The sequence below is a fragment of the Orcinus orca genome, chromosome 10, assembly GCF_937001465.1.
Source record: "Orcinus orca chromosome 10, mOrcOrc1.1, whole genome shotgun sequence".
NCBI lineage: Eukaryota > Metazoa > Chordata > Mammalia > Artiodactyla > Delphinidae > Orcinus > Orcinus orca.
In genome coordinates this window covers 97,937,388-97,962,947 of record NC_064568.1, presented here as the reverse complement: position 1 = coordinate 97,962,947, position 25,560 = coordinate 97,937,388, and the positions used below count along the sequence as shown (strand labels likewise).

The following is a 25,560-nucleotide window of genomic DNA, read 5'->3' as shown; positions in this document are numbered from 1 at the left end:
TACTTCTGTTATTGTATAATTAAACGTTTCTCCATCTACGTTCTCTAAGGGCACGTATTTCATCTGGGTCACTTCTGTATCCCGAGTGTAATATACAGCACTGGGAAGGTAAGGGTTGATGAGCTTTGCAATTGAACGTTACTATTTCTAGTAGAGTCTATCAAAGCCCATAGGATTAAACTAGCCTAAAAAAAAAAAAAAAGCCTAGTTCTACATGGACTGTCTTTGGTAGAGGGCTTAAATCTTTCAGAGAAATTTGCCACTTGTAATATTTATCATTGGGGTCACAGTCAACAGGAGAGTTCATTTCCCTCGAAGTACATGACATCAGTCCAGGCAAAACTGTGCAGAATTTTTTTTCAGTGCTCAGATCTCACGAATTGAGGTGCCTCCCGGGGTCAGTTAGGTTCACAGGCCAAGTGTAAAAGGCTGCGTGGTGGTAATTGGCAAGCCCAAGAGTACCGCCCCATCTCAAGGGAACAGACTGGTGCGTGCAAATGCCATGGTACGTGCCGGAGCTTGGAGAGCGCCCACGAGGGCTGTGCTGTCTCACCCCAGCTGGGCTGCCACAGGGGATTTGGCCTCAGATGGCGTCATAATGGGCTCCCAGTGGGTTGCCCGTGAGAGCCATACTGACTGCATTTACAGAGTGCTCAATGAGGGTAGGACTTTCAGATTTACGTGTCCTTAGTGTCATCCCAGGGTTCCCTCAACGCAGCTTCTCAAGACAGAAAAATGACCTACAAATCAGTAGCTTTTTTTTCCCCCCCCCATGACTGAAAGTCATGTGTTACTTACTGAAGGTCAAGGGATATTTTAGGTGGAGTGTAGTTTAGGTGTCATGAGAGTGATTATTTCTTTACCTGCCCTGGAGTAGAACTCTTCTTTAATGTGAATGTAATTTGATTTTGAAGAAAACCTAAATAATGAACTTAAGTAGTAATAATAAATTTAATAATAAAAACACACTGAACTTTCCCTTATTCGGAGACACTAAAACTTTCTTAGGTGAACGTTTATCATGTATAAGCAGCTGCTAGTTTGCAACGACAGTTACTGTGCTTTAATGAATTGGTTCCACCCGTTGTTTAAAATAATGAAATCCCAGCAGATTAAGGGGAGGCTCTTTAGCCCCATGCAGAGAGGGCTCCATGCCCTTAAGTCTCTGCCAGGCTTCACCAAGGTCAAGCCTCAGCTCACATGCCTCTACTCCTGAGCTGCGGTGGCCTCCCGTCTGTCCGTCTCTGCGACGGGAGAGGCCAGGGCTGCAGAGCATGGTACCATGCTGTTTGTGCCTCATCTTCTCTCTCCAGCCAATCCAGTTTTCCTGCCCGGGTTACCCTGTAAAGCGGTTTTTGTGGTAACCCTTATATCCTCTGCTTAGCTAATTGGTCTTAACTTTTCCTTATGAATGACCATTTTCTGAAATAGTTTAACTTGGTGTATGAATACTACGTAAAGGTAACAATGTTACATAAAAGCCCACTGCTTACTGAATTCAAAATTAAAATTAACTGCTAAAATTAATTAAAATTAACTGCTAAAATGTCACTTTAAAAAATTCCTGAGTAATAGGTCACTTGCAACAGCATGTAGAACACATTTTAAACTTCTTTGAACCAAACAAAAAGAATCACAACATACTTTAGTGTACAAATCAATTTATTATACAACAATTATACCGAATGCTTTTTATCTACAAAGAAAAATGGCTTCTCTTGCCTCCCCGGCTGCCCCAATCATGATACGTTCTTAACATATAAGTATTTTCAAAGGAAAACCAGAAAAAGTGATATCCTTATTTTCCAAATAAGGAAGTCCCCAGAAACATAAAATGATATGGAAATACTGGAAAGAACTAGACTGGTCTCTTACACAAAGAGCTAGTTCTCCATCACAGGAAACAGCATTTTGCCTTAAAAATACTTCTCTAATGGGGAGGACTTCCCCGCTGCACAGTGTGCCTAAATAGTTCAGTATATAATTTCAATGGGTTGAAATTTCTGTATTTAACTCCATTAAATAACATTCCATTTTGTTACTTAAAAAAATTGGAATTAGCAACATATATGCTTACAATATTCATTTAAATGTTTTCATACCTATGAGTAAGAGGAAATTTATTTGGGGAAAAGACTTTTTTAACAAATTATACAGATTTTTTTTAAAGCTGTGCTTTAGGAAAATCACATTAAAAGTAAACGTTTAAAATTGTAACACTTAGAAACAGGTGAAGACATTTACCTGACTCAATTTTTGTGACTAAGACTTTATATAGCTCTGTATTTTTTTTTACCAGCCCTTGAATGCTTTAAGGCAATAAGTGTTTCATTAAGCTTCTCTAGAATTAAAGACCAAGCTGGAAATAAGCATCCTGAAACCTCTAGCCAAATCTGAGCTTGAAAGTGTAAACCAAGTTTTTTCCTTTGATCAGAGAGGTTTCCAGCTGCCTGGGCCTTCTCCTTCGGCTGAAGGATGCTGCCCTCCGTGTTGTGCTGATATGAAGCCCATCAAAGCATCCAGAACTGCAGGCATGAGGCCAAGTGGTGAGCCCAGGGCCTCGCTGACAATTAAACATACGCTGGAGCCAGTGACTGACCAGTGATGTCTGTCTTCTGAGTCTCATTTTTACCTGCGGTGAGTGCACTTTGGTAACAGATTTTAGCTCATGTCTGAGACGTAAAACTGAACTAGAGCCCAGCTGCTCCAGGGTGCTTCGTCCTCAGTCTGTCGCGGGTTCTGTCACAGAGGAGTGCTGAGCCATGCTCGAAGCGAGCCCTTGTTTTAAAGGGAGTTTCTGGGAGAGAACGAGACGTATAACCGTGCAGGTATGATGTGATGGAAGCGGAGATTAAGCACCCTAAAGCAAGTCAGTTTTAAAAAGCTATTTCGAAAGATCCAAGAGTAAGGGGGCATCAGACAGAAGATGTCTGTTCGGTAGAAATGGGTCAACTGGCAGAGAGGGGGCTACAGGGCACGACGCCCTCACCGTGAAGACTGGACTAAGGTCAGTCACCTTTCAGTGTGGCAGAATCCCAAGGGGCTTTTACAGGAAACAGAAGAGTTGGTTTCCTCAGTGTGTGTGTCAGTACCGAAGTGTGTTGTTTTGTTTTCCTGTAGTTTAAAAAAATTTTTTTTCCCAAATACTCATAAAAAAAAAAGAAATGCCCCCAAAAGGACAAAGTCATTCCCAAACAGACTGTAATGTGTTGGGGCAATGGTGAAAATGCCTTTCTGGCACTTAAGCCTCTGATATCCACGTTATGACCTAAAAACTTCTTAAAATAAGGTAGGAAAGAAGATAAAGTGTCAAAGTTGGCAAATCTTGTTTTATAGGGTATAAAAATGTTACAGTATATCAATCTTCATCAGATCTTCAGAAAACATCCTCAGTTTCCATTCTTGGGACAATTTAATAGTAAGTAATAGCCCCACCGCTGGGAGAAGGGAGAGGGTCCTGCTGACCTTCCTCTGCTCCCGTGCTTCTCAGTGGAGCTCGTGTTACTTGGAGCAGGGAAAGGAAGCACCGAGTTTGCCAAACTGGTGCTTTCCGTTGTGGCTCGTTCTCAGCCCGTGGCTCGGTGCCAGCACCTTCCCATAGCCCTCTTTTCCTATTTTCAATAACGTAACCTGCAAAGAGTGACAGCAAAGTATTTGGGGATAATACTCACAAGGAGGCGCATAAGAAACCGTCCGCAAGTTCAATGTCTATTTTGCCCCCAATGCTCATTAATTCTGACTTATTGATAGTCCAGTGACATACCATTCTAAGAAAAAGGGCCCACTGGACTCGAGTCCTTGTCAGAAAGGAAACGGGCAAGTCAGTTCCTGCTTTTAAAACTGAGTAGTGCATCTGTATCCTAACCTGGGGCACCTTAACATCGGAGGTAGATGTGAATATATGAATAATTAAGGAAACCCAATTAAAACTGAGGAACTACTCCTACCCAAGCCCCTGAGCTGTGAAGGTTTGGTAGAAGATTTTTCTTCAAAGTAAAAAAAAAAAAAAAAAAAATACAAACTTTATTACCATGTCACTAAGTTGAGAATTAGGAGTAGTTGTGGGAATTTGACACTCCAGAGACCGACGAGAGAGAAACGTTTTGCTGGGTTTTCCATTTATGTGACCATTTGAGTATTTTCTGGGGTTGATTCGTAAAGGAACAAATGGACCTGATTACTTTATGTACTGAGAGTTATTGCTGAAGATATATTAGAGCATACGCTGTATTTAGAAGACAATTAACATTTTGTTTTAAACATTTTAAATCTGAACAAAACTCTGACTTCTTATTTGCAGACTTGCTGTGAGAAACAGTGCTCCCTGTGTCCTGGCTTTGTAGGTGCAGAAGGCTTTATCAAGACAGTGTCTGGTGAGGGGTTAGGTCGGTGCGGGAAGGAGAGAAGTCGCACCAGTTCTGAGGTCTGCAGAGTTGTCACCTCACTGCTGATGGAAGCATTTCAACAGATTAACCTGTTAGCAATATATTAATACATTCCCAGTACAAATGATTTATAAACTCAAAAGAAATTAGTTTATGCTAAAACATATATAACTTTCAATTCAGTCTCTGCTTTAAAACAAGCGAATCTGTTAGGCTACTATATATGCTTTGTCTTACTCAGCATTTATTGTGCTTTCTTGTTTGTTATTCCATTTGTCGCAGTGAAGTAGGCTTTGGAAAAGCCATTCTTAACTTCTTGCCCTGCATGTGGGTCTTCCCCATCTTTCTTCATTGGCTTTTTCCGGTATGTCTGTTGGTTGTGTCCATGGTGAAGAGAGAAAGAGAAAAGGATCTTTTAATAAGACCTTGTCTATAATGTGACATATGGTCTAAAACAGTGCATGATCTTCACTGGGTACTGAACTTTCTAGTAAGAATTCTTGTTTGTAATATGACATTTTTTAAGCTTTGGGTTAAAAAAGGGTAAAAACAAGAGGGATGCATGAATTCCAACAATGAAAAGTTGTTTCTTTCGCCTTATCCACATCAGGTTAGTATTTATGTATTAAGTTTTATGGGATTAGCATTCAAGTTATTCTGCATTAGTTGCTTACTTGGAAAGAATATGATTTTCTTGAACTTTTTAAAAAATCAAGGTACGGGTGACACACAACATTGTTAGTTCAGGTGTACAACACGATTTGATCTGTATGTGTTGTGAAATGATCACAAAGCCTAGTTTACCATCACCACATCTAGGTACAGAACTTTTGTTTTTGAGATGAGAACTTTTAACATCTAATCTCTTAGCAACTTTCAAATATGAACTACAGTATTATTAACCAAAGTCACCATGCTGTACGTTACATCCCCATGACTTATTTAAGGATGTAATTTAAAAAAAAATACAATTCAAAGGAAAAAGTGCTGTTACTTTAAAAGTACTAGATGGGGACTTCCGGGAAGATGGCGGAAGAGTAAGACTCGGAGATCACCTTCCTCCCCACAGATACACCAGAAATACATCTACGCGTGGAACAACTCCTACTGAACACCCACTGAACGCTGGCAGAAGACCTCAGACCTCCCAAAAGGCAAGAAACTCCCCACGTACCTGGTTAGGGCAAAAGAAAAAAATAAACAGAGACAAAAGAATAGGGACGGGTCCTGCACCAGCGGGAGGGAGCTGCGAAGGAGGAAAAGTGTCCACACACTAGGAAGCCCCTTCGCGGGCGGAGACTGCGGGTGGCGGAGTGGGGGAGCTGCGGAGGGCAAAGCAGAGAGATTCCAGCGCAGAGGATCGGGGCCGACCGGCACTCACCAGCCGAGAGGCTTGTCTGCTCGCCTGACGGGGCGGGCGGGGCTGGGAGCCGAGGCTCGGGCTTCGGTCGGAGCGCAGGGAGAGGACTGGGGTTGGCGGCGTGAACACAGCCTGAAGGAGGCTAGTGCGCCACGGCTAGCCAGGAGGGAGTCCAGGGAAAAGTCTGGACCTACCGAAGAGGCAAGAGACTTTTTCTTCCCTGTTTCCTGGTGCGCGAGGAGAGGGTAATAAGAACGCTGCTTAAGAGAGCTCCAGAGACGGGCGCGAGCCGCGGCTAAAAGTGCGGAGCCCAGAGACAGACATGAGACGCTAAGGCCGCTGCTGCCACCACCAAGAAGCCTCTGTGTGAACACAGGTCACTATCCACACCGCCTTCCGGGGAGCCTGTGCAGCCCGCCACGGCCAGGGTCCCGGGATCCAGGGACAATTCCCCCAGGAGAACGCACAGCACACCTCAGGTTAGCAACGTCACGCTGGCCTCTGCCGCCGCAGGCCCGCACTCCGTGACCCTCCCTACCCCCCGGCCTGAGTGAGCCAGAGCCTCCGCATCAGCGGCTCCTTTAACCCCGTCCTGTCTGAGCAAAGAACAGACGCCCTCCAGCAACCTACACGCAGAGGCGGGGCCAAATCCAAAGCTGAGCCCCTGGGAGCTGTGAGAACAAAGAAGAGAAAGGGAAATCTCTCCCAGCAGCCTCAGAAGCAGCGGATTAAAGCTCCACAATCAACTTGATGTACCCTGCATCTATGGAATACATGAGTAGACAACGAATCATTCAAATTAAGGAGCCGTGTGGATGAAAGGCTCTTGGTGCTGCAGCCAGGAGTTAGTGCTGTGCCTCTGAGGTGGGAGAGCCAACTTTAGGACACTGGTCCACAAGAGGCCTCCCAGCTGCACATAATATCAAACGGGGAAAATCTCCCAGAGATCTCCATCTCAACACCAGCACCCAGCTTCACTCAACGACCAGCAAGCTACAGTGCTGGACATCCTATGCCAAACAACTAGCAAGACAGGAACACAACCCCACCCATTAGCAGAGAGGCTGCCCAAAATCATAATAAGTCTACAGACACCCCAAAACACACCACCAGACGTGGACCTGCCCACCAGAAAGACAAGATCCAGCCTCATCCACCAGAACACAGGCACTAGTCCCCTCCACCAGGAAGCCTACACAACCCACTGAACCAACCTCAGCCACTGAGGACAGACACCAAAAACAACGGGAACTACGAACCTGCAGCCTGCAAAAAGGAGACCCCAAATACAGTAAGATAAGCAAAATGAGAAGACAGAAAAACACACAGCAGATGAAGGAGCAAGATAAAAACCCACCAGACCTAACAAATGAAGAGGAAATAGGCAGTCTACCTGAAAAAGAATTCAGATTAATGACAGTAAAGATGACCCAAAATCTTGGAAACAGAATAGACAAAATGCAAGAATCAGTTAACAAGGACCTAGAAGAACTAAAGATGAAACAAGCAATGATGAACAACACAATAAATGCAATGAAAAATACTCTAGATGGGATCAATAGCAGAATAACTGAGGCAGAAGAATGGATAAGTGACCTGGAAGATAAAATAGTGGAAATAACTACTGCAGAGCAGAATAAAGAAAAAAGAATGAAAAGAACTGAGGACAGTCTCAGAGACCTCTGGGACAACATTAAACGCACCAACATTCGAATTATAGGGGTTCCAGAAGAAGAAGAGAAAAAGAAAGGGACTGAGAAAATATTTGAACAGATTATAGTTGAAAACTTCCCTCATATGGAAAAGGAAATAGTTAATCAAGTCCAGGAAGCACAGAGAGTCCCACACAGGATAAATCCAAGGAGAAACACACCAAGACACATATTAATCAAACTGTCAAAAATTAAATACAAAGAAAACATATTAAAAGCAGCAAGGGAAAAACAACAAATAACACACAAGGGAATCCCCATAAGGTTAACAGCTGATCTTTCAGCAGAAACTCTGCAAGCCAGAAGGGAGTGGCAGGACATATTGAACGTGTTGAAGGAGAAAAACCTGCAACCAAGATTACTCTACCCAGCAAGGATCTCATTCAGATTTGATGGAGAAATTAAAACCTTTACAGACAAGCAGAAGCTGAGAGAGTTCAGCACCACCAAACCAGCTCTACAACAACTGCTAAAGGAACTTCTCTAGGCAAGAAACACAAAAGAAGGAAAAGACCTATAATAACGAACCCAAAACAATTAAGAAAATGGGAATGGGAACACACATATCAATAATTACCTTAAATGTAAATGAACTAAATGCTCCCACCAAAAGACACAGATTGGCTGAATGGATACAAAAACAAGACCCATATATTTGCTGTCTACAAGAGATCCACTTCAGACCTAGAGACACATACAGACTGAAAGTAAGGGGACGGAAAAAGGTATTTCATGCAAATGGAAACCAAAAGAAAGCTGGAGTAGCAATTCTCATATTAGACAAAATAGACTTTAAAATAAAGACTATTAGAAGAGACAAAGAAGGACACTACATAATGATCAAGGGATCGATCCAAGAGGAAGATATAACAATTGTAAATATTTATGCACCCAACATAGGAGCACCTCAATACATAAGGCAAATACTGACAGCCATAAAAGGGGAAATCGACAGTAACACATTCATAGTAGGGGACTTGAACACCCCACTTTCACCAATGGACAGATCATCCAAAATGAAAATAAATAAGGAAACACAAGCTTTAAATGATACATTAAACGAGATGGAGTTAATTGATATTTATAGGACATTCCATCCAAAAACAACAGAATACACATTTTTCTCAAGTGCTCATGGAACATTCTCCAGGATAGATCATATCTTGGGTCACAAATCAAGCCTTGGTAAATTTAAGAAAACTGAAATTGTATCAAGTAACTTTTCCGACCACAGCTATGAGACTAGATATCAATTACAGGAAAAGATCTGTAAAAAATACAAACGCATGGAGGCTAAATAATACACTACTTAATAACGAAGTGATCACTGAAGAAATCAAAGAGGAAATCAAAAAATACTTAGAAACAAATGACAATGGAGACACAACGACTCAAAATCTATGGGATGCAGCAAAAGCAGTTCTAAGAGGAAAGTTTATAGCAATACAATCCTACCTTAAGAAACAGGAAACATCTCGAATAAACAACCTAACCTTGCACCTAAAGCAATTAGAGAAAGAAGAACAAAAAAACCCCAAAGTTAGCAGAAGGAAAGAAATCATAAAAATCAGATCAGAAATAAATGAAAAAGAAATGAAGGAAACGATAGCAAAGATCAATAAAACTAAAAGCTGGTTCTTTGCAAGGATAAACAAAATTGATAAACCATTAGCCAGACTCATCAAGAAAAAAAGGGAGAAGACTCAAATCAATAAAATTAGAAATGAAAAAGGAGAAGTAACAACTGACACTGCAGAAATACACAAGATATTGAGAGATTACTACAAGCAACTCTATGCCAATAAAATGGACAACCTGGAAGAAATGGACAAATTCTTAGAAAGGCACAACCTGCCAAGACTGAATCAGGAAGAAATAGAAAATATGAACAGACCAATCACAAGCACTGAAATTGAAACTGTGATTAAAAATCTTCCAACAAACAAAAGCCCAGGACCAGATGGCTTCACAGGCGAATTCTATCAAACATTTAGAGAAGAGCTACCATCTATCCTTCTCAAACTCTTCCAAAATATACCAGAGGGAGGAACACTTCCAAATTCATTCTATGAGGCCACCATCACCTTGATACCAAAACCAGACAAGGATGTCACAAAGAAAGAAAAGTACAGGCCAATATCACTGATGAACATAGATGCAAAAATCCTCAACAAAATACTAGCAAACAGAATCCAACAGCACATTAAAAGGATCATACACCATGATCAAGTGGGGTTTATTCCAGGAATGCAAGGATTCTTCAATATACGCAAATCAATCAACGTGATACACCATATTAACAAATTGAAGGGAAAAAACCATATGATCATCTCAATAGATGCAGAGAAAGCTTTTGACAAAATTCAACACCCATTTATGATAAAAACCCTGCAGAAAGTAGGCATAGAGGGAACTTTCCTCAACATAATAAAGGCCATATATGACAGACCCACAGCCAACATCATCCTCAATGGTGAAAAACTGAAAGCATTTCCACTAAGATCAGGAACAAGACAAGGTTGCCCACTCTCACCACTCTTATTCAACATAGTTTTGGAAGTTTTAGCCACAGCAATCAGAGAAGAAAAGGAAATAAAAGGAATCCAAATCAGAAAAGAAAAAGTAAAGCTGTCACTCTTTGCAGATGACATGATACTATACATAGAGAATCCTAAAGATGCTACCAGAAAACTACTAGAGCTAATCAATGAATTTGGTAAAGTAGCAGGATACAAAATTAATGCACAGAAATCTCTGGCATTCCTATACATTAAGGATGAAAAATCTGAAAGTGAAATCAAGAAAACACTCCCATTTACCATTGCAACAAAAAGAATAAAATATCTAGGAATAAACCTACCTAAGGAGACAAAAGACCTGTATGCAGGAAATTATAAGACACTGATGAAAGAAATTAAAGATGATACAAATAGATGGAGAGATATACCATGTTCTTGGATTGGCAGAATCAACATTGTGAAAATGACTCTACCCAAAGCAATCTACAGATTCAATGCAATCCCTATCAAACTACCACTGGCATTTTTCACAGAACTAGAATAAAAAATTTCACAATTTGTATGGAAACACAAAAGACCCCGAATAGCCAAAGCAATCTTGAGAACGAAAAACAGAGCTGGAGAAATCAGGCTTCCTGACTTCAGACTATACTACAAAGCTACAGTAATCAAGACAGTATGCTACTGGCACAAAAACAGAAATATAGATCAATGGAACAGGATAGAAAGCCCAGAGATAAACCCACGCACATATGGTCACCTTATCTTTGATAAAGGAGGCAGGAATGTACAGTGGAGAAAGGACAGCCTCTTCAATAAGTGGTGCTGGGAAAACTGGACAGCTACATGTAAAAGTAAGAGATTAGATCACTCCCTAACACCATACACAAAAATAAGCTCAAAATGGATTGAAGACCTAAATGTAAGGCCAGAAACTATCAAACTCTAGAGGAAAACATAGGCAGGACACTCTATGACATAAATCACAGCAAGGTCCTTTTTGACCCACCTCCTAGAGAAATGGAAATAAAAACAAAAGTAAACAAATGGGACCTAATGAAACTTAAAAGCTTTTGCGCAGCAAAGGAAACCATAAACAAGACCAAAAGACAACCCTCAGAATGGGAGAAAGTATTTGCAAATGAAGCCACTGACAAAGGATTAATCTCCAAAATTTATAAGCAGCTCATGCAGCTTAATAACAAAAAGCAAACAACCCAATCCAAAAATGGGCAGAAGACCTAAACAGACATCTCTCCAAAGAAGACATACAGATGGCCAAGAAGCACATGAAAGGATGCTCAACATCACTAATCATTAGAGAAATGCAAATCAAAACTACAATGAGGTATCATCTCACACCAGTCAGAATGGCCATCATCAAAAAATCTAGAAACAATAAATGCTGGAGAGGGTGTGGAGAAAAGGGAACACTCTTGCACTGCTGGTGGGAATGTGAATTGGTACAGCCACTATGGAGAACAGTATGGAGGTTCCTTAAAAAACTAAAAATAGAATTACCATATGACCCAGCAATCCCACTACTGGGCATATACCCAGAGAAAACCATAATTCAAAAAGGCACATGCACCCCAATGTTCACTGTAGCACTATTTACAATAGCCAGGTCATGGAAGCAACCTAAATGCCCATCGACAGACGAATGGATAAAGAAGATGTGGTGCATATATACAATGGAATATTACTCAGCCATAAAAAGGAATGAAATTGAGCTATTTGTAATGAGGTGGATAGACCTAGAGTCTGTCATACAGAGTGAAGTAAGTCAGAAAGAGAGAGACAAATACCGTATGCTAACACATACATATGGAATTTAAGAAAAAAAATGTCATGAAAAAGCTAGGGGTGAAACAGGAATAAAGACACAGACTTACTAGAGAACGGACTTGAGGCTATGGGGAGGGGGAAGGGTAAACGGTGACAAAGCGAGAGAGAGGCATGGACATATATACACTACCAAACGTAAGGTAGATAGCTAGTGGGAAGCAGCCGCATAGCACAGGGAGATCAGTGCTTTGTGACCGCCTGGAGGGGTGGGATAGGGAGGGTGGGAGGGAGGGAGACGCAAGCGGGAAGAGATATGGGAACATATGTATATATATAACTGATTCATTTTGTTGTGAAGCTGAAACTAACATACCATTGTAAAGCAATTATACTCCAATAAAGATGTTAAAATGAAAAAAAAATAAAATAAAATAAAATAAAAATAAAAGTACTAGAACCTGGGATTTTGCCTTGATGTGCGTTCTCTCATATTCCTCCCACTTTTTTTTTTTTTTAAAGCAATGGCATCAACAAGGGTCAACACTGAAAAGCATACACTCAATTTTAAAGGACTAAGACTCCGTCTCAACCAGCAGATGGAGCCACAGCTCCAAGCGCCACTGTCCCCTGCCGGGCTACCGATTCCCTTCACGTTTCAACACCAAGGTGCCTGATTCCCTTAGCCTTCCTGCAACATTGAGCCATTTTTTGGGGGGGATGGGGGGCAGCAGGGCTGGGTGGTGGCTTTGTTTGGTTCTCTCAATGGTTATTTCTTTGGATATTCTCAAAGGAAACTTTTATCTCTTACAAAAGACAAAGCATTGCCAGTCCAGTTTCAGAAACACAAGAGCTGAAAAGCTGTCAAAAGTTCAGTTCCCACAGTTGTCCTCTGTGTAAAACCACTATGCATTTGCTGAAGGTCAACCCAGACTGAAAAATCAGCAAAGCAGGAGAAAACACAGTTGAATACAATTTCAAAAGTACTGTTTTGAATAAACTGTGTGTTCTCATTTTTCTTATGAAGCTTTCTATTTCCGCAGCCCACAAAGGAGAGCAATTTAAAATCTACAGCCACGTGAGGCCTGTGCTGTTATCACTGCCATCGGTTCTCTTAAAACAGTCGCTTTGAAATTGCATTTTGAAAATCTCTTCCACTGAAACTGTTAGTTAAAAAGAAAATGACACAAGAAAAAGTCAGTGTGACCTTTCCATACTGGTTCGCCTTAAAATAATTTTTTCCCCCCAAATAAACTGAGTCTACAGTGTAACAGTAGATGACATGGAAACAGTTTTTTAATATTAAGTTCATTTAGTCCATGTGTTCCTCCGTTCATACAGAATTCCTGGATCTGTGTTACTGTACACAGTGTTTAACTTTCAGAGGGCAGACTTCGGTAGCATGGTGCAAATACATGATTCGAATGCATTTTTTTTTTTTGCGGTACACGGGCCTCTCACTGTCGCGGCCTCTCCCGTTGCAGAGCACAGGCTCCGGATGCGCAGGCTCAGTGGCCATGGCTCACGGGCCCAGCCGCTCCGCGGCATGTGGGATCCTCCCGGACCTGGGCACGAACCCGCGTCCCCTGCATCGGCAGGCGGACTCTCAACCACTGCGCCACCAGGGAAGCCCTCGAATGCATATTTTTGATAAAACTACATGCATGCATTGAAAAAGGTCTAACAAAATGCCCACCAGACCATGAACAGTGGTTATCCTGTGAGGAGGACACAGGGAGAGGAGTTGAGAATGCAGGTCTCACTCTGTACTGTGTGCACCTCTGTTATTTGAATTTATCAATAAGCCTGTGCTACCATAATAATCGGTAAAATTAAATACATAATGCAAAAGTGCACAGTCTAGTGTTTTACAGTTGAATATTTATATTTAACTTACCTGAACATAGAAGTTTAAGAACAGGATGACCAGCGTCAGCATATAAGAAGACTGGAAGATGAGACAGCCGAAGGGGAAGCCACAGGGCCTCACGACAGCGCTCATGGTGTGGGTGACGGTGAGCACGAACTGCACCTGCAGGGGCGGCAAGGGTGGAACCACTGTGCATTCAGGCAGTTAGCAATCGACTACTCGTACTCCCTACCTCGTGCAGGGGTAAAACAAACAAGACAACGCTGAAGCAGCCCACCGTCCTAGCCAGAAATCTTGTTTGAAATTAGGAAGTGTATAAAATTGGCCATGATTAATTTTCTCCTGGAAAAATCACAGTTGAAATCATTTAGGTAAAAATGCTTTAACAGACATTAATTTCAAAAATGTTCACACAGACGTTTTAACACACAAGGTTTCGCTCTTAAAAGTCCATTTTTAGAGGAAAATAGGCAGCCTCATCACACACAGAAAAGCCTCTGACCTCCAGGGCTGGGACTGAGGACATGCAGATGCTTCACATGGAGAAAAGCCGACAGAGGGATGACATACCAGCTGAGCCTGCGTGAGATACTTCTTCCACCAAAGATACTTGCGCATAGATGGAAACACGGAAAGGCCATAGTAAGTGTACATGAGGATGTGGATGAAGCTGTTCAGGGTGGGTCCAAAGAAACCTAGAAAAGTACAGTATAAATTACTGTTCTTCTAGAAAGTACGATCGTTCGTTGTCAAGTAATACTCTTCCTGTGCATCGTAATTGAAGACAAATAACAATATGGCACTAACAAAATTCACCCTGATTCCTGTGCCATTATCCGGGGATTCACCCAAGGTCACCTAGACAGAGAGACTAACCTGGGGTAGGTTTTCAGTCAGTGCCAACCAAACAGGTAACGCCTGATTTGCAAAGGCTTTGCTGCTTCTGTCATTACCACCATCCAATCAGGTGGCAGAATCTGAGGAAGTGTCTTTGCTTTAGCTAAACCTTTGATGAGCCATTTTGATTGTAGAAAGAGCCTTCTTCGTTCATGGCTGGACAGGGTGCTAAAGCGTCAGGAAAATGTATTGCTCTTCGTAGTTCAGTAAATAAGATCTACCTGGCAGGAACCTAGAACCAGAAGATGCTGCAGAAGGTAAGAGAATACAGGGGAGAGAAAAGGCCCAGCAGGATGAGAGGCTGGGGCAGGGGAGAGGCGGGCCTATGGGACTTTCCCAGTAGCCAAGCCACCTCCTGGACTTCTGGAACAAAGAATGTCTAAAATCCAGTTTTAGGATATCGCCTGTGCTGAGCTGTGCCGTGGAACTCCCCTTCCCCTGCTATCACCTTCATGAAATCTGACATCAACGTGGGTGAATCATGTTTCAGGAAACCAAGGAGCGAGGGCTAAGTTCTAGGTTGGGTCAACCAAGGGTCAAAAGGACTGAGCTGCAAGAGGTAAGGTGCCGGAGACGGAAACAGGGAACTCGTCGTAAGGAAGACATCAGTCAATGCAGGCAAAGGGCTCGGAATGGTGCCCAGCACAAAGTGAGTGCTATGCCTCTGTGAGCTGTCAACCCTGTGGGAGAGGAGACAGGCTGTGGAGCCAGGCGACCTCCTAATAGTTCTGTCCCCTTGGACATACTAGTTTGTAAATTTTGTTTCTCATCTGGAAAATAGGTATAGAGTAATTATCTCTTAAGAGTGAGATGCGGTTAAATGAGATAATACTATATAAACTAAAAGGCACCGCACATATGTTGGTGGTTAACTAATCAATTTAAATTCTCCCGCCTGCTTTCCCAATCCTGGATTAGCGATCTAGACAGATCAAGTCAATGAATAAGAAACAAGAGGAACACCAGGAATCTACCAGGTCCTCATACACGGGCTGGAATAGCTTGTCAGGGCAGTGAATTTATATGAAAACATAAATATAGTTTCAGAGTACCAGGCAGCACAATATTAGTGATGTTTCTTTACCAACCTGAGTTTTCATTTCCATCAATTAATAAAAAAGAGTAGTTGCTAATTTTTATAATATTCTAGCTTGAACAGAAATCATCACACAGAATTCCTGTGAATGAAATACGATGTCTTTACAAAGTGATTATTCAAGACCAACTTTTAGATGCTTTAGTTAGTTATAAATGAAACTTGATAATCGTAAAACATACTTAACCTTGACAACAGTCCTGCGGTATTGATTTCAGCCTATATTTTGATTACAGTGCAAGTCTGTTGTAATCCTAATAACCAAGACTGGAGTATGTCGGTCTAGGAGGCATGTGAAAGTGTCTCTTTTCTCTCTGCTGCACCCCCAACAAGTTTTCTTCACACTGGAGTTTAAAGTTGCATCTTCACAGTCAATGATGTATTGCAAATACCCTTGGTGTTTTTAAAAATACCATCTCCACAAGCTTCTAAATCCTAGGACAAAATTTTAAGTTTTACGTGTTCTGATTTTTCACAGAATACTTTTAAATTCTTGGGTACAAGACAATAAATATCAAATAGAAAAGTACTGTTCTCTCGAGCTCAGTGTTTCTCAAAGTGCAGGTCATATAACCGACACATCAGTCAATTGTGAAATCAATATAGTGAGAGTTGTCATTAGCTTTCTGAAAGAGATCAATTTTTTTTTTAAGTGCATCACAGGCCTTCCCTGGTGGCCTGCCAACGCAGGGGACATGGGTTCGAGCCCTGGTCCGGGAAGATCCCACATGCCGCGGAGCAATGAAGCCCGTGCACCACAACTACTGAGCCTGCGCTCTAGAGCCCGAGAGCCACAACTACTGAAGCCCGCGCGCCTAAAGCCCATGCTCTGCGAGAGAAGCCACCACAATGAGAAGCACACACACCACAGTGAAGAGCAGCCCCCGCTCGCCACAACTAGAGAAAGCCTATGCGCAGCAACGAAGACCCAACACAGTGAGAAATAAAGTGCATCACACAGAGCTGGGCTGAATACTGTTTCATGAAATTTGTTTCATACAAAATGTATACATATGAATGAGGGCATTGGGTTGTGATATAAAACGTATTACTTATTGAGCTCTCAGTTAAAAAAAAAAATTGAAAGCCACTGTTCTGGTGGGTCACAGTGACGTGACTTTAATTTTTCAGAATGGAAAAAACAAGCCCCCAAAGTTGACGTGACTCAACCTGTACCACAGCTAAGTGGTGACTGTGGAAGGTGCTGTATTTATTTACAGCTGCAGTTAATGAAGTAAAACTGCTCCAGCTGGGGTATGGGTTTCCGGCCATCGGGCATTTGGTGCATGGAAAAGGAAACATTTTTAAAATTTATCGTAATACTCAAAGATTTTGCCAGGATCAAAGACAAGAAACGGGGCTTCCCTGGCGGCGCAGTGGTTGAGAGTCCGCCTGCCGATGCAGGGGACACGGGTTCGTGCCCCGGTCCGGGAAGATCCCACATGCCGCGGAGCGGCTGGGCCCGTGAGCCATGGCCGCTGAGCTTGCGCGTCCGGAGCCTGCGCTCCGCAATGGGAGAGGTCACAACAGTGAGAGGCCCACGTACCGCAAGAAAAAAAAAAAAAAAAAGACAAGAAACGAAACGGCCACTGGCAAAGGTGTGTTTCCCCGTGTGACAAGCAGGCTGGGCCGGGCCCAGTTCTCTCTCCTGAAGGTGTGCGATGCTCAGTATAGGAGACCCATCACACAGAACTGAAAAACTGACAACTTCACTTACTTTGCCCACAAGGTATCCAGTTCAAAACGCACCACCAGATGTTAAACATAGAGGCATGATGGTATACGTGAAGAAAGGTAATCTGACTGGTTTTTTTCCGCAACACAAAAAAGATCGTGTCCAGGAACTCTATTAATTTGGAGAAGTAGTACCACCATAACACTTCGGCTACCTGTACGAAATGTAAAACGGGGAAAAGACAAGGTGAGGCGTGCTGCCGCCGCAGTGCTGCCCGCCTCTGCATTGCCCCCGTTGGTGCTTCACCAGCGCGCCCGGCTCCCAGACTATCGAGAAAGCATCTCAGCTGGCGTCTTTGCCTCCAGCTTTTCCTTATTCCCAACAATCCAGCCCCTCTGGTGAAAGGAATTCTCTTTCCAAAATACATTAACTGATCAAGCGGCTCCTCTGCACCTACAGAACCAAGTCTATGATTCTTCGGTTCATACAGTTTCTCCGCGGGCCCGCGGGGCTGCTGTGTCCACTGTCCTCCTCCGAGCACACCCCCCGGGCATCCTGTGTGCTGTTCAAGTGGTCGTTTCCTCTCCCTGGAGCCCTGCTGCCCCCATACGCCTCATTCTCATGCGTCCAGCACGCCTCCCCTACCCCACGTCTGGCGTGGTCCTGTCATCCTATTAGCACTCCTCTCAAATGCCACCTTGCTCTGGAACGTGACCGCAGCCTCCTGTCTCAGGCTGAATCATCCCCTTCTTCATCTGTGGTCCCAAATTACTTTACGCCTCTATTATCAATAACCACAGTCGTGAACAAGTCTCCTTCCCACTAGGCTGTAAGTCACTCCGAGGCGGAGACGGTCTCCTTCACCTCCGCTCAGGGCTTGGCAGGTCACTACCGTTGTTCCACTGATTTTGATTCTTCTCTGCTCCTTTACTGTTCATATTTTGTCCCTTAAACATCATGCTCCCCGAGAGCAGTCTAGGATGAAGCCTTTCATGTCTTTTCCTCAGAAGATGAAAACTCCAGGTGCTTCTCTGCCCTTCAACCCCCAGCCCCAGCAGGTCACAGCGAGGGCTTGCTTCCCTCCCAAGTCCCTCACACAGTCCCCATCGCAGGGAGGCGCTTTCATTAAAGGCACTGGGCTCTCAGCACTCACGGTTAAACAGAAGAGGAGACACTGTAAGAGGAGCTTTGAAATTAGAATTTAATGCTCTACTATTTACTTCCCATGAAGACACTCATAAGGTGTGCTGGCACCATCATAAATGTTTGAGGGAATCATTAACCTTCAAAAATATTAAACCAGGGCTTCCCTGGTGGCGCAGTGGTTGAGAGTCCGCCTGCCGATGCAGGGGACACAGGTTCGTGCCCCGGTCCGGGAAGATCCCACATGCCGCGGAGCGGCTGGGCCCGTGAGCCATGGCCGCCGAGCCTGCACGTCCGGAGCCTGTGCTCCACAACGGGAGAGGCCACAACAGTGAGAGGCCCGCGTACCGCAAAAAAAAAAAAAAAAATTAAACCATAAGTAAACACATACATACAACAGTGGCTTTTAGAGAACTGTATGGTATCCCAAAGTGTACTAGTCTGTGATAACAGAAATGAAACGGGTGTAGAGAAATCTACACATCTTACTTTTTGTATTATAGCTTTTGAAGATGTTTAAAAATGCTCATCTTAAAATTTTAATTAAAAGGTTTCTACCACCTCTTATTAATAACCTATGTTTTTATTATGGAAATTTTCAAATATTCACAAATGCAGGAAGAGTAAGGAATGCAAACCCTCTGGTATCTATCCCTGAACTTCAAAATTTTCAGTATGATTCCAATTTGTTTCCTACCACTTTTTTTTGGGCAAGGGGGAATGTAACATAAGCAAATACAAAGTGTATCAGTTTATCTATAACACCTTCTAATAGATGGGGAGACTTGAATATAACCACCGAGACACTATCTTTTTAAAAAATTTTTATTATTTTTTTATACAGCAGGTTCTTATTAGTTTTCTATTTTATACATATTAGTGTATATATGTCAATCCCAGTCTCCCAATTCATCCCACCACCACTACCACCCCCTTCCCCCCCAGTTGGTGTCCATACATTCATTCTCTACATCTGTGTCTCTATTTCTGCCCTGCAAACCTGTTCATCTGTACCATTTTTCTAGGTTCCACATATATGCGTTAATATACGGTATTTTTTTTTCTGACTTAACTTCACTCTGTATGACAGTCTCTAGATCCATCCACGTCTCAACAAATGACCCAATTTCATTCCTTTTTATGGCTGAGTAATATTCCATTGTATATATGCACCACATCTTCTTTATCCATTCGTCTGTCGATGAGCATTTAGGTTGCTTCCATGACCTGGTTATTGTAAATAGTGCTGCAGTGAACATTGGGGTGCATGTGCCTTTTTGAATTATGGTTTTCTCTGGGTATATGCCCAGTAGTGGGAGTGCTGGGTCATATGGTAATTCTACTTTTAGTTTTTTAAGGAACCTCCATACTGTTCTCCATAGTGGCTGTATCAATTTGCATTCCCACCAACAGTGCAAGAGGGTTCCCTTTTCTCCACACCCTCTCCAGCATTTGTTGTCTGTAGATTTTCTGATGATGCCCATTCTGACTGGTGTGAGGTGATACCTCATTGTAGTTTTGATTTGCATTTCTCTAATGATTAGTGATGTTGAGCATCCTTTCACGTGCTTCTTGGCCATCTGTATGTCTTCTTTGGAGAGATGTCTATTTAGGTCTTCTGCCCATTTTTGGATTGGGTTGTTTCTTTAATATTGAGCTGCACGAGCTGTTTATATATTTTGAAGATTAATCCCTTGTCCATTGATTCCTTTGCAAATATGTTCGCCCATTCTGAGGGGTGTCTTTTCCTCTTGTTTACAGTTTCCTTTGCTGTGCAAAATCTTTTAAGTTTCATTAGGTGAGACACTATCTTATCTAATATTTAATAAAATTAATGAATCTTTAATATCTTCTAATAGTCCGTCCACCTTCAAATCCACCTGATTTTCTCAAAAGTGTCTTTTTATTGGTTTGTTTAAATCAGGATCAGGGTCCAGCTTGCATTTATTTGACGTGGTTCTTAAGTTTCTTCTAATCAGTAACAGTTCCCTTTCCCTGCTCCCTCGTTTCGTTTCGTGTCTTTTCTTTCTTAAACTAGATCAGTTGTACAGAACTCCTAATATGGACTTGGATGACTGTTTCTTCCTCGTGTGGTTTAACTTGTTTCTCTACCCGTGGCACCCCCCCCCCCCCGCCATTTTCTGTAAACAGCAATAAAGGTTAGAGGCTTAACTGGATTCAGGTTTAAGGTTTGGGCAAGAATACAGTTGACCCTTGAACAACACAGGGGTTAGGGCGCTGACCCTCTGCACATCGAAAATCTGTGTACAACTTACAGCCAGCCGTCTGTAGCGTGGTTCCTCCGCGTCTGCGGGCTGTACAGTACTGTAGTATTTAGTACTGAAAAAAGTCTGCGTATAAGTGGACCAGCGTGATTCAAACCCACGTAGTTCAATGGTCAACCATACTTCAGATGTGGTTCTGGGTACTTCCTATGGAATCACATCAAGAGGTACCTAACTTCTGATATTAAAATCAACAGTGAGTTTGGGTGTTAACAGCCTAATCTAATCATTATGAAGTTTCCATTCAACTTTGGCCCATTACTTTCATCATTTACAGATGACCACTGTCTAGGATCCATTACTTCACTAGAAGTTGCAAAATGGTGATTTTCAAATTCTCTTCATACTTATGCATTTTTCTCTTTATAGAGAAGAGCTCTTCCTCTTTAGCTATTTGGAGACTTACATATGAAAGGCAAGATAAATGTTTGATTATCGTCCTTTAATTTTTTCGTCTAGAACTTCTTGGTGTTCTAGCAACCTTCAAAAGGTAACAATGAGGGCTTTTTTTTAGTATCATTTTAAACTCGGTTTTTCATAAATTTAGTACGTCAGTATTCCTTCTGACACTCAAACTGTCCCACCTTTAGCCGTGGGGGTCCCTTCAAGGTGGCTCCTACATCTTCTTGTCATGACCCTAGTGGTCTTGGGTAGCTTCCTTGCTCTGTCACAAGATGTCCTGGATTCTTCTCATATACATTTCCCACCCCAATCAGGAACTGGCCAACTCTCTAAGAATCCTAAACCCTTTTGGTGGATTACATTTAGAGAGCACAATTTTGGTATCATTGCTGGGTTGTCAGAGACTAACTAGGCCTTTCCTGTACACAGAGCTAAAAAACACATCTGTTTTTAGAAAGAATAAAGTTAATTCTGCTATTTCCAATTTGAATCTGTAATTAGTGAGTTTTAGTTTCTTTTCTTCTATGTTTCAAATACTAGTTGTAATAATAGCATTATTATATAGCTTACCCTAAGTGTACCTATAACAACAAGCAATACCAGTATTTTTATTAGTAATAGCAGCCCCCCAAGTTACTGAATGCTGTTAAGATGCGTCTCACTTGGGATATGCAGTCAAAACACTGTCTTAAAGGCGCCTGAAATAATTCTTCTTTGGGTGGTTATGTCAACAACTTAATATATGGGTATATTAATTTAGTTTATTTCCGAGATATCTGGGGGGAGCCTGCCTTGTAATCTTTTAAAATTTGTTTTATAATTATGTAAAAACACCAACTGGTTCTGAAATATAAGACAAGGTACATTCAGAGAAGTCTAGCTTCCAGCCCTATCCCCTCTGACCTGTTCCCTCCCCCAAAAGGAAACCATTTTGTTAGCTTTTGGTTTATTCTGCCATTGTTTCTTTTTAAAAACATAAGCAAATATACACATATTCCTATCATTTCTTGCACACAAGGCACTGTACTGTAAGCACGGTCTGCGGGTTGCTCTTTTCCACTGAGCTACATCCTGGAGATTATGTTGTAACAGGACAGCGGTCATCCTCATTTCACTTTGCAAAGGGACCCATTGCACGGATGCACCATGGTTCATTCAGTCTGTCCCCAGGTAAGCATTTCTATTAGGACGGGAGACCGTTTCTTATCTAACCCCAGCTTCCATCGTCGTATCTCGAAGGAGAAACAGTTACAGATGGTTGACTCACCCGGATGTCGGCTTCCCCTGCACTGGTAAGATCCTGACACTGTAAGTTGTAGCCTCCTTCCCAACTGGAGAGAATAAGCTGTCAAAGAAACAACAGGAGAAAAAAAAAGTCAGTGTGAGAATTTGGACGAAAACTGAATTTCCCATTCATGTTTCTGATTGGCATCTATTCAAGATTGAGTTCTTCCCAGAATGAGTTTGACTCGATCCTGTCCCCAAACACATGATATCAAAGGATCTAATTCCTGCTGTTGAACTGATATATCAGTGGTTACAATCCTTAGTTAATGTAATTTACTTCTAACCTCCACATCCATCAAAAACAGAATTTAGCTATCATTTTGAGCACCAAACTATTTTATGTAAGGAATTTATCTAATCATATGTTCTACAAATAAAATGTAGAAGTAAAATGTAAGCAAATGTGAGGAAACTACACTAACATGTTAAAACTTTACATTGGCTTATATATAAATAGTTACTTGGTCATCTCAGTAATTTTATGAATTATGTATTTATTGCCATTTTACAGATGTGAAAACTAGGGCTCAGAAACGTTCTTAAATCACTTTCTCCATTTTATCGATGCGGTAACCAGACATTTGTGCGATTATGACTGATTAACGTCTGTTTTCCCCATTACGCTCAAGAAACAAAGAGCTCCACAAAGTCCACGCCTCCTTCTTTGCTCATCTCCGCATCTACAGTTCCTTGCCCAGTGACTGGCACGGAGAAGGTGCTCAACCGCTATATGATGAATGGATTATTTGCTCACAATCACATGGCTAGGTAGTGGTAGAACAATGATTGGATTCAGGTCTTCTAATTCCTTGTCTAGTATTCTTTTTACAACATCATAAGAAAATGAACTTTGTGGAAAATTCTACAGAAGTTTTCTCCATTCTTTCCCACTATTACTAAGAAACTTAAAATTCTAGAATATAATATAAGGCCTTTGGCTTTGATTTACATGAGATATTATACGTGAAAGCCTACAGTTTTCTGTTGCTTTATCAGAACTGTGTAAAGGTACAGCACTGTTACAATACACAAACAGCAGGGAGGGACAGATGTTCATGAACTGAACAGTAAGAAGAGATGAACTACTAAGAACATTGGGAATGTTCTAGAACGTGTGCAAGTCTTTGCTCTACTATCCTTATCGACTTCTCTATCCTTCTAACAAAAACACCTTTCAGTTAACGTCATGACAAGTACAGACTATCAGGGTAAGTGAATCTGGTGAAAGTGAAGGAGACTGACCTTTCCTGATGGGGTCTATTACAGATCAAGTCACCCCCCAGGTACCCCACAGCTTTACGTGCTGGTTCTCAAAGGGGAACCTGTGACGGGCCACAGGGGATCTGGGAATACCTAGAAGTGCATGTAAGTTTTTGTGTGTCTTTTTCAAAATAAAGTTTCCTAACTTGGCAAAAAGATTAAAAACCTCTATGGTCAGGCTGTCGTTCTGCAGTCAGGGGCTCTAGTATCAACTCTGTGCAGTAACGATACAGAGGCGGGGAAGGACAGGCTGTACTCTGCTTTAGCCAGCTCTATCCAGGCCGTCCCCATCCCCACGGCACCTCTGCAGGACTATCTGACAAACTAAACGGCAGAAGTCAGCATCAGGCTACGGGAGGCTCTATCTGCTCACCTTGGACCCTTCCTAACGCCCTAGCTGGGCGGGCTGGCAGAAACCACCCAGCCTACGTGTTGAAGGGAAGGAAAGCAGGCTGGCAAGCAGGGTTAGCCTTCAGGAGGTGTGGACTGACTCGCTCCGAAACAGGATGAGGGTCCACTCCCCACGTCCACCACCTGAATCCACGCCACTGGCGCCCGCTGACTGTAGCCCTGCAGTCATCTCCTAAACGGACCCTCTGCCCCCAACTCACTGAGTCCACTTTCCACGTAGCAGCCAGAATAACCTGTTTAAAAAGGGAGATCCTGTCACTCCCCCGTTAAAGTCCTCCAGGGGCTTTTCATCACGCTTAGAACAACGGCCAAACTCCTGACAAGGCCGGATGTAACCTGCCCCCAACCTACCGCCTTGAAGCGGCCCTCCGTCCGCTGTCCTAGCTCCTAGCCGCACGGCCCCTACCCATGGTCCTCGAGCACCTCAAGGCCTCCACACTTGCCGATCCTCCTGTGCCGGCGCCTCCCCAGAGCTCCGCACGCCCGGCTTGCTCTCATCACCCAGCCTCAGCTCAAACATCACCTCCTCAGAGAGGCCGCTGCGCCCTGCCCTGCCCCGCCCCGGCCATCGCTCCCTCGCACACGCAGAGGCTGTGCTCCAGAGCCTAGAACACAATCTGACACAGTGCAGGGACTCGACACATTTGCTGCAAGAGTGTCAGTAATTTTAGTGCAGCTTTCTGGCCTAAGCAGACATCTGGCCTGGACGTAACAAGTGAGCAAGGTTAAGGTAAGCTATCCTTTGACCAGAGTCTAACCAAACATTCCCCATAGCGTCAAAGAGAAGACCTTGTGCCCTAAAAGAGGTTGCCGTTGGGGGACTAGGAGGCAATCAACCAACAGCAGAGATGGAAGAGTGTGAAAAGAGAACCACTGGACGAGCCAGAGCTGAAACCTGTGGTGGAGAATGAGCTCCATGCAGACCTTCTCCCTAAAAAATACAAACCATGTACCTGGCTGTCCAAACGCTGCACTGCTGTGCCTGCTGACGGTGCCTGAGGCTCACCTGAAGACCAGCGAGGCCCTTCCGCAGTGACTAACTGCTACTTGCACTAGCCTGTGAACTCTTCAAGCACAGAAACCACGTCTAAACATCTTTGTGGCCCCTGGGCTGCACCGAGCAGGTGCTCGTTGAATGCAGGCTGAACAGAACGGATTCGTCCTTACACTCGTGAGGGAGTGAAGTAGGACAGACATCGTATCTCTATTTGAAAGCTAAGCTGCCTGAGGTTCAGGGAGCCTAAGTAACTCCTCCAAAGTTGCAGAGAAAGCGAAAGGCTGACACTTGAATTCGGATCTTCTGCCTCCACTGCACCGTTGCTTCCAGCAGGGATTAGAGCTTCCAGCGCAGACAGATGGTCAGGCCGGCTCCCCTGATGCAGCTGCCACTTCTGGGAACCACCCAAGGAAGAGTAACTCTCCCTCTAGTCATACAGGGAGAAACTAACTACGTAAATTACTATCTTGCAAGCT

General features: G+C 42.9%; 1 protein-coding gene across 2 annotated transcripts in view; it reads right to left on the bottom strand.

Annotated features, from left to right (window-relative positions):
- Positions 1-1,650: 1,650 nt before the first annotated feature.
- The window catches only part of ELOVL2 (ELOVL fatty acid elongase 2), a 70,198-nt gene continuing 46,288 nt past the window's right edge, over positions 1,651-25,560 (bottom strand). Inside the window, exons 4-9 of one of the 2 annotated variants that reach the window (XM_033408088.2) lie at positions 22,397-22,474; positions 17,342-17,513; positions 14,202-14,326; positions 13,659-13,793; positions 4,623-4,755; positions 1,651-3,630 (exon numbers count right to left, since the gene is read on the bottom strand). In XM_033408088.2, the coding sequence (XP_033263979.2) occupies positions 4,630-4,755; positions 13,659-13,793; positions 14,202-14,326; positions 17,342-17,513; positions 22,397-22,474 (636 nt within the window). In that variant the 3' untranslated portion in view covers positions 1,651-3,630; positions 4,623-4,629. Of the gene's footprint in view, positions 3,631-3,981; positions 4,756-13,658; positions 13,794-14,201; positions 14,327-17,341; positions 17,514-22,396; positions 22,475-25,560 lie in introns of those variants that run through there. The other variant, XM_004281036.4, reaches the window with a different exon arrangement.